We start from the raw sequence: 11,564 nt of genomic DNA, 5'->3' as shown, positions 1-11,564 counted from the left end.
ATTAGGAAAATCCTTGATTTCTTGCACCCTTATTCTGCTCCAGCAACATCTCTCAATGCGGTCGCTCTCCAGGTCCTGTTTCGGGGGGTTATTTCTCATGTATAGCACTGAACAAATCAAACACACACAGTGTTCTCCCTATCTTGAAAAGCCGCATGAAATGAGAAGCGAGACTGGTAGCAGGAGTACAGGGATCCTGTTGTATGGGGGGAAAACCCAATTAGTCTGTGCACCCTGACAAAAGTAGAACTGAGCCTTTTAGCAAGGAGTACTTAATCTTCTTTAGAAAAACTAAGCGGGGACTACCAGTGGAATAGAAGTTGGTGTGGTACTGTTGAATATCTCTAAAGCCACTTACAGGTTCAAAGGAGGAACAAGGCCATTGCCAGCCTTATTATTTTGATTTGTTTAATGAAAATACTTTGCTCATTCCATAGATGTTATGCTTTGATAAGGTAATTGTTCAAGGGCGCAGCTTACATCCTATTAATACTGCACTCTGGGCAAATTAAGCCTGACCCAGTGGAGAGGCAGATCCAAGGAGCCTGGTGGTGTTGTGACACTCTGGCTTTTGTTCGGCATCCTAATGGGGAACAGAGTTGGAGGAGTTTTGATCTTGGGTTTGGGGCTTGCCTTCCCTGGGAAAATAAAAAATAATAATTAAAATGTTAAAATAATAATTAAAATATTCCCGTTACATGCAAAAATTCACAGCGCGGCTCACCCGGCGCCTTGCGGAGCTGTGGGGTGTGCAGTGGTGGGGATGGAACACGCTGTGTTTAAAAAATACATCAATAATGTGCAAACTACTTCTTTAGAAATAGTCCTGGAAGTGGAAACTGGTTTGTTCCCGCTTTAGGGCTTCAAAAACCCCATGGTCTCATTGCATGGAACTTCTTGCTTTCTTCAGCAATAAATTTAAGAGCATCTCTGGCAAATAAGCAGAGCTTTGTTCCCCTTAGAAAGGGTAAGGAGGAGAATTGAGGACCAGCATAATGCTCTCCACACAACCTAAGGGCCACACTCTAGAGCTGGGGAACTAAGCAAAGAGCTTAAATTTCCCTTGTCTACCTGGTTTTGCTGCTTCTAGCCCACCTGCAACCAACAGCAGATTTGAGCAGTAAATGCAGGTTATTTTTTTGCCTGGGGGAGCTGCCTTGCCCAAGGATCTCCCGTAGCTTGGGGACACTTGGGGTCTTCTGGGACAGGGGCGGGCACCAAATCTCTGCACTTCAATCCCATCCCCTTCCTTTGGCAGCTTCTGGGCTTTAATGCAAATAAGAAAAATGAATATTTTAGTATGTGACATGCAGGATAGGTGGACTTGGCTTTCCTGGAGCTGCTTTTCCACCTTTTTAACCAAGCAGCTCATTTTTTCCAGAGTCTGTTTGCTGCAAATATTTCTTTTCTCCTTCCTGGGTCTTCTGAAGGAAAAACACCCAAACACTCCAGGTTGAATGTGTTCCTCTTCCCCCCACGATCTTTTCAATGGTCATTTTAAAAAATGCGGAAGTCCCTTCGAAATATTTTTTTAAATCCCCAGTTTTCAAGGTGGATTTATCGCCCTTTAAAGGGAGATTTATTGGATAATCGCTTAAAAAAATAATGCTTATTACTCCGGGATCTCAAATGGAAAACCTTCCCACATTAGTAATCTTCTTGTAATTGCAGAAGGTAGCAACTTTTCATTAAATAATTCATCCCCAGGCAGTTTGAGAGGGTTTTTTTGCATCTTACTGGGGGTGGGGGAGCAACTCGTGATCAAATTCTTCAGGTTTTAGTTGACCAGATGAGACTCATCTGACTTGTTGTCTAAGGAGGTTTCTCATTTTAGGTTTGCGTTGCTCTAGAGAAAAGAGAGAGAGAGAAAAATAGGACTTTCTTTAGAGAAGAATCATAATTAATAATAATTGGTGATTTGGGCTGCTCACCTCTGGCGCAGTGCTCACACTACAGTGATTTTTCTGGGCAGGTTTAGCTGACCTGTGTGCATCTTTTTCAAGTTGAAAATTGGATTTATGTCCCTTTTCCCCCCCCAACATGATGGTATTAGCCCCCCGCAAGGAGATACCAACACCTCACACTTGAAAAACCTGCGAAGAATGCAGGAGATGATGCTGGGGGCGAGAGATGCTCCCAAAAAAATAGTGATAATAATTTCTATAAAGCAAACCCTATTTCCTTCTGCTTATGAGTTGGCTTTCAGCGCTGATTTACAAGCCGTTTCTCCAAAGGGAATAGCGAATATACGGCATTTATCAACCAGAAACATACCTTAGGAAACCATGGAGATGCGCAGGGAAAGGGGGAAGCGAGGAGGAATTCTGCCCCTGCTCCTTTAAGCACTTACTTGCTCCTTTCCTGATTGATGCTTGTTTTAATCTATTGCTGGCTGCTCTCAGGAGAGAAAAGAAGGGGTCTGTCTTTTGTGAACGTGGCTAATGAAGCAATGCCCTAGTCCAAAAAAAAGGGGGAAAATTAAAAACGTAATAATAACAATAAAAAGGGGTTCCCCGTTTCTCAGCTGGGTGCGCAGGTAACACCCCCCGGCCCGCGGATCTGCATGTGAAATCGCCATTTCACCCCTGCACACTCCTTAATTGTTAGAAAAATGATTTGTGAAATTGCTTTCCAGCAGGAGTGTGTGTCGTGTGTGTGTGTGTCCCCTCCCCAGGCTGTGACAGTCCCTTGTCACCCCCTTAGCCACCCCCGAAACAGAATAAGGGTCTGCTGCCACATGCCACCGCATCGCTTGAATACAAATAAATACCCCCAAAATTCACATCGCTCCTCTCTTAGTGCTTGCCCGAAGCTGGCAGCGAGTGCTGGAGAAGAAAGTGAAGTTTGGGGTTTTTTGTTGTTATTTCCCCCCCGAAAGTGTCAAATCTTACCCCAATTCGAAGCGGGGAGGGGGAGTGAAAACAACTACTGTGTTTGATGTGAGATATTTTTCTCCCGGCGAGGTAACCCTAGAGCGGCGGGGAAGGGAGGACTCGGGGCTCGGCTTCTTTAGTTTAATCTTCCCCTGGTGCTGGGAGAGCAGAAACATTTAATTTTCAACTTTATTCCCAGGCTCGTGTCCCACCACCCCCCCCACCCTTCCCCATCTAAGCAAATGAAAGGCAAATAATTGAATTACTGCCGCGCTGGAGGAATGCGGTGGAAAAGGGGCTGCGAGCTGGTCCCGCTCAGTTCCGCCCGTTATTTTTCTGCCTAAAACTTGGGGAATTGGCATTTTTGGGGCGGAGGGAAGGAGAGAGTCTTTATTTTCGTTTGCTGGACCCCCAAACTCGGGGCTGCGCCGGAATGAGGAGACTTTAGGAACAACTTGACACCTTGGAAAGAATTTCAATATTGCCTTTTTTTTTTTTTTTTCTTGTCCCATGGTTTTGGGGAGTTTGGGTGAATTTTAGGAGTGGAAACGTGGGAAAAACCAAGTGCACAGGGAGGCGGGTGCGGGTTTAGGCTGAGCTTTGTGGATGCAGGTTTAGGCTGAGCTTTGCGGCTGCGGAGGAAGAGGGTAAGGGATGAAGATGTGGCCGGACTGGGAGGGGTTCGGCCAGGGCTTTAATTTCAAAGGGAGAAGGGGAGGGGGGATTAGGGGTGATGCCCCCGGGGGTGGGGGACAAGGAGGAGATTTAGGGACCACAATTTGGGTGCAGACGGGTCAGAAGCGTCTCTGGCAGCTTTATTCCCCCTCCGCTCCTCCCCGGGATGCTTTTAAGGGAGGGGGAAGAGAAGTTTCCAGCGGTTTTGCACGGCAAAAGTCCTTTTACAGCTTCAAACAAAAGGGTTCGTGAGCCCTGGCGTCATGCCCCGCTGCGAGGAGGATTCCTGCCCCGCTCCTATTTTGAGGGGAAAACATTGACTATTTGTTCAGTCCGTCCCGGGTCAGCGAGCGAGCGAGAGAACGGAGGGGGAAGCACCGGAGTCACACACACACCCTTCCCCCCCCCCCCCCAAAAAAAAAAAAAGGTACCATCTGGGCAGCTCGGAACCCGTCTGTTAATTAAAGATGTGCTGTTAATGAGGGAGAAGCGCAGGGAGGTACCTGGGGTGATGCTGCTAGGGGAGGATGAGCCGCCTCCCATCAAGGGAAGGGGGGGAAAATGGTTCCGGCCCCCTCCTGGGGGAGCGGGCAGGCAGCTGGGAGGGTTATTATATTTATTTTATTTATTTTAAAAATTTATTTAATTTATATTTTAATCCATACTGCAGTCCCTAGGCCGAGATCAGCCCCCCCGGGCCGGCCGTTACCTATCCGGGCCCCCCACGGATGTTCCCAAATTTCTTAGGCAAAATTAAAAGAAACCACACAACACACCTTTCCTAAACTTTCTCCTCGCACCTTTCACCCCAATATATTTTCAAACCGGGAGAGGGGGACCCCGGCTTTCCATCACAAGGAAGCCAAGCCTAGTGATGAATAATAAGATCTTTAAAAAAAAAAGGCGAGCCCACAGCTTTGGGGGAAGCTGCTGCCTCTTATTGGTCCCTCAGCCCCGCCGTGGTACCCCCTTCCCCGGCCGGGAATAAAAGAAAGGAGCCGGAGCCTATCACAGCTCGTTCGTCCTCCCCACGGCCCCAACTTCGGCGCTTTAACAACTTCCAAACCCTCCATCTGACCCCCCCCATCTGACATCCCCCCCACGCCTTCTCCTCCTCCCACCCCCCCCGCCCCCCCATCACCAGCATCCCTTCAGCGCCAGGCACTTTAAAAAAAAAAGGCAACAACAAAATAAGGGGGGAACTCGGCTCTCCCCCCCCCGCCAAGCCCCCCCCAGCACTAAGCCCAGCCCAGCACCGAGACAACTTTGGCTGCGGCTGCTTCCCCCGGCAGTCCGGGCTACATTCCTCCGGAGCGCCCGCTCAGGCCGGTTCTAACATAGCCCTAAAACTTTACCAGTGATTTCTGGTGGGTGATTCCCCCCCCCCTTTTTCCCCCCTTCCCACCCTTCCTTATTATTCTATTTATTTTTATTTATTTTGAATTTTTTCCCCCTCGGAGCAAAGATTTCTCCCTTGTCTTTTTTTGCAGCCGAGGGCTGGAAGAGAAGAAGCGCTTCGGCTCCGAGGAGTCCCCGCATCACCCCCCCAACCCCCCGGCCCGGTTCTCTCGGTTCTCCCGGGGCTAAGGGGGTGCCCCCCCCGGTTTGGACCGGACCCGCTCCGCCACCCCGAGCCCCCTTTTCTTTCCCGACCATGGCAGCTCTGCCCGGGACGGTGCCTCGGATGATGCGCCCGGCTCCGGGGCAAAACTACCCTCGCACAGGCTTCCCCTTGGAAGGTAGGTCTGGGAAAACACCTCTTTAAAGCGCTCTACCCGCTCGGAATAACCCGGGGGGGTGCTGCTCCGGGTGGGGATACAGCTGAACTTTGCAGCCGGGGGGGTTCCCGACCTGAGCATCCAACTTCTCGCCGCTATTTAACTCCCTTTCCCGGTGTAGCTGCTCCGTCCCCGCGAAATTACCGGGCTTTGCTTTGATTTTTATTTTCCCTTCCTATTTCAAGTAGTTTCGCGCATCCTGGACATTTTTTAGGGTAGGTTCTCATGGTTTGGGTTTTGTTTTCTTCCTTTTTATTTTTTTTTAAACCCGCAAATATCTCCACGATTTGATCTCCCTGAATAGGTGGGGAAAAGCAACCAAATTAATTGTTTTCAACTTTTCCGGGGGAAATTAAGAACAAAACCTCTAAGCTAAGAGCATCCACTGGCAGCCGAGATGTCCTTGGCCGGGGCTGGCGAGGGGAAAAGGGGGGGTTGGGGACACTTTGTAGCTGTCACCTCGCTAAGTGTCATCCCCACCTCGCAGCGCATCAACTTTCCCCATCAGCTGCTTTTTTCTTTGTGTTACAGGATTATTATTTCTATGTAGGGGGGAAAAAAAATGGGGAAAAAAAGGCAAAATCAGAGCGGGACCCCTCTCCTTGCATTTATTAAACAGGAAAATTTTATCCCGATCGTGATCAAGTGGCAAAACTCAAACCTGTGGAAAACCACGCAGGCTGCAAAACATACAAGCTGGGGGGATTTGTTGAAGTGCTTTTCTGTAGCAAATGAAGTAAAACAGACGGCAAGGGAAAGGATCAAAGGATTACAACAATATTTGCACAACATGACTGGGAATAATGAAAAGAGAGAGCGGCCGGCGGTTTTAGTACCTCTTGAATGTAAAATTGGCCACTCGAGTGTTATCTGTCGATAATGATATATCCAGGGAGTGCTGGCCAAGTGACTTGGAATTAGTGGTGCATGATTCTTGTTAAATCGCGAGGCAATTTCTGGAATCGACTTTTTCTTTGTATAAAGAGAAAAAACAAATCCCCCCCCTCGCTTTCCGTGTCCCTCGCCCCCTTTCTGCAAATTACCCAGCTGAGTTCTCCCCCTCGCTTTTTGCTCTTTTTTTTTTTTTTTTAATTTCCAGCCTGTGAAATCGTATTAATCTGCAAGATCGACATAGCGAGATATTAAACAAATTGGGGAGGGGGATTAAGGAGCCGCGGATGCTCTGCGCAAGGTGTCGGGAAGCGACGCGGCCGCGGGAGCTCCGCGCTTATTTCGCGTCTCCCCAAACCGCTTGACATAACCCAAAACCACAGAAAATAAGAAGGGGGGAAAAAAGTGCAAGGGAGGGGAAAAGAAACAAAAAAAGGAGGGGGGGGGGCGGCCGAGGATATTAAAGGGGTTATTTCCAAAAGTTTGTTTGAAAGCGGATAGCCCCGTAATTTGAAGCAAGAAGTGGACGGCGATTTTTTTTTGGGGGGGAGAAAGGGAAGTTTTGGGGGATTTACTTACCGTACGGTTTTAAATCTTTCTCTATAAAAACGTCGGCTGTGATTTAAAAAAGAAAAAGGTGTAAAATGCCAAATATACATACACATAGACACAAACAGCTGCCACCTCGGAGTGCGGGCGAGGGGTGTGCGGGTCACGGACTATATTTTTCCCTCTATCGATGGGAAAAATCTTCCCTGTGATGCAATGACAAATACCGAGGCCAGGGCTTGGGTGAGAGGCTTCTCCTTTCTTTTAAAAAACCCAAATACATGGCGAGAAGCTGAAGGTGTGGGGAGGGATGCTCTCCGTTTTGGTGGGTTTTTAACTTTTTTCCCTTCTTTTGTTTGGCGCTTTTTCCCTCCGCTCCTCTCCAGTTTCCACCCCGTTGGGTCAGGGCAGGGTGAACCAGCTCGGTGGGGTTTTTATCAACGGCCGACCGCTGCCCAACCACATCCGTCATAAAATCGTGGAGATGGCTCATCACGGGATCCGGCCCTGCGTGATTTCCCGACAGTTGCGGGTCTCCCACGGTTGCGTCTCCAAAATCCTCTGCAGGTATCAAGAAACCGGCTCCATCCGTCCCGGAGCCATCGGAGGCAGCAAACCCAGGGTGAGTGCAATGCCGGGGACCAGCTAAACCGCCCTCTTTACATTCAAAAAATTCAGATTGTTATTTAGGGGGTGGAAGTTTTCCCAGGTGAACACGCAGGGAAAAGGGAGAGGAGGGGAAGGGGCTTTAATAAAGCTGCAGTTTGCCGGCTCGGGGTAGAAACCGGTGCCGAGATGGACGTTATGAATAAATTAAAGTTGTGGGGTGTTTTTTTCCCCACACACACGGTGTGCAACAAGTGGTGCCGCGTTCAGGCATTTGCTTCGGCCCCAGTTTGTGGGGAGGAGGCGAACCACCGTGTTTTGGGGAATAATAAATGACTGGGTGTATATAACCCCCCCCCAAAAAAAAACATCCCCTTCACCGCATCCCTGCCTGGGACTCAGGGTAAATACATCCTGGCTGATGGGCTTGGTCCCCAGAGATTCTGCTTTTAGGATAGCAAATATTTGGAAGAGCCTTTCCCCAGCTTTATCTTTTTTCTCCCTTTCCCCCTTCAAATCCCTATTCTTGACCCCCAAACTAGCAGCCAGGGCAAGGCAGGTTGAACCGAACAGCTTCTCTTTTCAATTAAAAGCGTTTTCTCTCTTCCCCTTCCCTCCCTCCACACACGCTGGCACACACCGGTGTCCCTTGATCACAAAAGCAGGTTGCGACTCCCGACGTGGAGAAGAAAATCGAGGAATACAAACGGGAAAACCCCGGGATGTTTAGCTGGGAGATCCGAGACCGGCTGCTGAAGGATGGGCACTGCGACCGGAGCACCGTGCCCTCAGGTGAGGAGACAACTTGGCAAGAAGGACACCCCAATACCCCCATAAAGATGGAGAAAAATAATTATCACCACTAAAAATAATTCCAGGGGAATAAGCATCTTCTTGGACTTTGCTTTGATAGGGGAGCAGGGCAAAAAAATCACTTCAAGTGAACCCACAGCAGCAAATAAACACCAGGCGATGGGGCTTGTGCCCCGGCTGTGCTGCGGTCTGCTGGAAAAACAAACACAAACAAACCGATTTTCCTGATTTATTCCAACTGCTTTGAAAGCCAAGGAGCTCCTGCTGTGGAGGGAGACCCCAAATCCAGGATTAAAGGAGACCCTGGTTGTTCTATTGGGATTTGCCTGTTCTGTGGGGGCTGCAGAGCAGTGTTTCCATCAGCCAGGGATCCCCACCACCTCTGGAAAGTGGCCCCGTACCTCAGTATTGGGTTTGCAGGGATGTGTGAGCTCTTTAGGTCCTGGCTGAGAGTTCCTCTCTGTTTTGGGGGCTGAGCCTTCTCTGCAGGACATGTCCCCTAAAGCAGGACAGGGCCTAGGGCTGAATCCAGGCTGTGGGGTCCCATTTGGGGCTGGGGTAAAAGCTGGATACTGGGGGGCTTTTTGCTGTTACAAAGCAGTTGGTGACCCTGGGGGTGCGCACCCCAGGGTGCTGCACCAGCTGTGGTGCTCTGTGGGGTGTCATACACAAGCCGGTGCCGCCCGTGCCGGGTGTCTCAGGGGGACAGTGATGAGTGTGTCCAACTTTGGGTGTCCAGCTTGACAACTCAGTGTGATGGTGGGGATGAACCCAGGGCTGTTTTGGGGTACACAGAGGATCGGGCAGGTGTGTACCCCTGGGAAAAGGGGGTGTGGGTGCCCTTTGTGTGTGCGCAAGGCCTCCTGCCCAAGTTCTGCAGAAAACCTTGGGTTTTCTCGGCTGGCTCCCACTTTACCTTCCCAGGCAGCTTATACTTGCCTTTTTGTCTTTGACTGTCTGAGGTTTAGTGAGTTCGATTAGCCGTGTGCTACGCATCAAATTCGGGAAGAAAGAAGAAGAGGAGGACTGCGACAAAAAGGAGGAAGATGGAGAGAAGAAGGCCAAGCACAGCATAGACGGCATCCTGGGCGACAAAGGTAAAGGTGACCGTGCGTGTCCCTGGGGCTGGGTTGGAGGGGACATTTGGGAGAGGGGACATGTCCCTCCCTACCAAGAATAAGACAGGGGTTGACTTCAGAGTTTCATGTGTTCGTCCTTTCCAAAAAATGATTGGTGGCAGAGTCGTGGGTGTGATGCAGGGCCCGGCGAAGGGAATGTGGTACCAGCCTCGGGCTGAGGATGCTTTCCCTGGAGGAAGAGTTGTTGGTGTTTTGCTCCGGATCAATTATTTATAAAAGGGGAAAAGGAGATGGCGGGGGGGGAGAAAGCATCTCTGATTCCTTAAATGAATTTGTTAAACAGATTTTTCTCCTGCTCTCTAAGTGGTCCCCTGAAACTCTGGCTGACAGTTGACCAATTTGGCCAATCAATATCAATTAGAGAAGCCGGGATCGGTGCTGCGCTGGGGCTGCAGCGGAGCCGCCGGTGCCGGGGAAGCGCCGAGGGGAGAATGGGGGTCCCCAGACTGTAGGAAATGGGGGGCTGTACCCCCAAATAAAATCAGAAAAAATAAACCTTGGCGTTTCTGATGGAGGGCTGGAGGCCAGGCCCGTGGTGGGGGCAAGCAGGGGTCCCTGTTATCGTCTCCCGTGGTTGGTGCTTTCTTCTTTTGGGAGGCAAAAAGGAACTTCTTAAAGCTCCTGTGCTGTATATATGGGGTGGGGGATAAGGCACGGCTGGAGCGGTGCTTGTAATTTGGTTTTTTTTGCAAGCTTGGGAGGGATGATGATTTCTCTTCACCCCAAAAAGGGGGGCAAGATATTGCATTTTTAGGGAGCATAATTGAGGTTTATCTATGAGTGTGTTTGCAAAGACGCGGGGAAGTTTTAAGCCACGGGAGGGGGGAGATGCTATGATGGTTTAGGCAGAAAATGATTTCCTTGTGTCGCCGAGCTCAGCGCCTTTGCGGTGGGGGGGGGACGGACACACAGCAATTAAACAAATCTTGGGGATGTGCTTCAGGAAATCGAGGTTTGCTATTTTTTTTCTAAATTGATGTTAAAATGGCGATGGCCATTGGGGTTGGGTTGGTCGGGGTTTTTGGGAATTTGCGATATGATCGGTGTCAGGCCCAGAGGGAGAGCGGCGAGAGGTATTTTATGTATGAGGAGGGAATCGTTTCCAGAGTTTCTCACTAGCTCCGAAGTTTTCCCCATTTCGGGACAATGCGAGTGAATGGGGAGATATTAAAGTGGGGGGAATTTGGGGTAGGAAAAAAAAGCTTCTCCGTGTCACCATCAAACATTAGTGGGAGTTTTAAATGAAGGTGCATAAAAGGGGTTTCTTTAAGGATCCGATCCTTTTTCTTTATTTTCCCCCCAACCTTGAAGATGAACTTCACTTACAAAGACCTTCAAGTCTATTGAAGCTTTATAAGCAAAAGATTCCTGCCTACAAAAGCAAACAGGAGCTAAAAAAAAAGAAGAAAGGGGGGGCAAAAAAGGGGGAAAAAACCTTAGGCTGCCTTAAAAATGGAGTAAAGGGATGGGGGAGGGAGGGCTTGTCTATTCTCATTCAAAATTCTGCAAGGAGGAAAAAAAGTTGGGACAAAGGGCCAAGGAAGGGAAGAAAGGGAGATAAATTATTCAAAACTCCCTGCTGTTAGATAGTTTTGTAATATTATAGGACCGTCTGTTGGAAAAAGGATGGCCGTTGGACGGTGCAAAATGTTGCTTGTGATTTGGAAACAGGCGATGCTCATTTGCAAATCGGGGCTATTGTGTCCGCGAAACCTCCCCCCCCACATCACTTTGGGGTGTTTTTAATTTTATTGGGGAGCGGGGAGATTGGGGGGGGGGTAAGATTTATTTTATTCGAGCCTCATCACTTTGAAAAAAAATATATTAGAATTTTTAGACCGCTGATATTTTTTCTCTTGTCCATGTTTTCTCCATCACCCCCCTCCCAAAAGCAAAATAAAAAGCGAAGGAGCTGGAGGCTTTTTATTCCTTAATAACATGCAGGAGTGCGTGTCAATAAGCAAAACAAAACACCCTCTTCTTCCTTCATGGGTAATATCGCGGACAAATCAACCACGAGCCCCTGTTTCTTTATGAAACCAGCCCGGTTTGAATCGAGGGCTAATTTGGGCAAATTCCTGATCGCGGAGCCCGCGGAGCGGCGCGTTACCCCCGAGCGCTCCCTCTTCCATCCCCGGAGAGAAATCCCCATTTATCAGGAATTTAGGTTTAGTTTGGATTTTTCCTTCCCCGCAATCGCGCCCCGGGTCTGTAGATTTGTGGAGGAATCGCCCCAAAAA

At 49.2% G+C, this 11,564-nt stretch overlaps 1 protein-coding gene across 8 annotated transcripts in view; it reads left to right on the top strand.

Annotated features, from left to right (window-relative positions):
- The first annotated feature begins 4,777 nt into the window (after positions 1-4,777).
- The window catches only part of PAX7 (paired box 7), a 96,660-nt gene continuing 89,873 nt past the window's right edge, over positions 4,778-11,564 (top strand). For 2 of the 8 annotated variants that reach the window (XM_065038101.1, XM_065038098.1), the window contains exons 1-5: positions 4,778-4,915; positions 5,039-5,287; positions 7,153-7,388; positions 8,038-8,164; positions 9,154-9,282. In XM_065038101.1, the coding sequence (XP_064894173.1) occupies positions 5,203-5,287; positions 7,153-7,388; positions 8,038-8,164; positions 9,154-9,282 (577 nt within the window). In that variant the 5' untranslated portion in view covers positions 4,778-4,915; positions 5,039-5,202. Of the gene's footprint in view, positions 4,916-5,038; positions 5,288-7,152; positions 7,389-8,034; positions 8,165-9,147; positions 9,283-11,564 lie in introns of those variants that run through there. The other 6 variants (XM_065038099.1, XM_065038100.1, XM_021295245.2 and 3 more) reach the window with 6 other exon arrangements.

Source organism: Columba livia, chromosome 21 (assembly GCF_036013475.1).
Source record: "Columba livia isolate bColLiv1 breed racing homer chromosome 21, bColLiv1.pat.W.v2, whole genome shotgun sequence".
In the NCBI taxonomy this organism is placed as follows: Eukaryota; Metazoa; Chordata; class Aves; order Columbiformes; family Columbidae; genus Columba; species Columba livia.
This window is presented reverse-complemented; position numbering and strand designations above follow the sequence as displayed.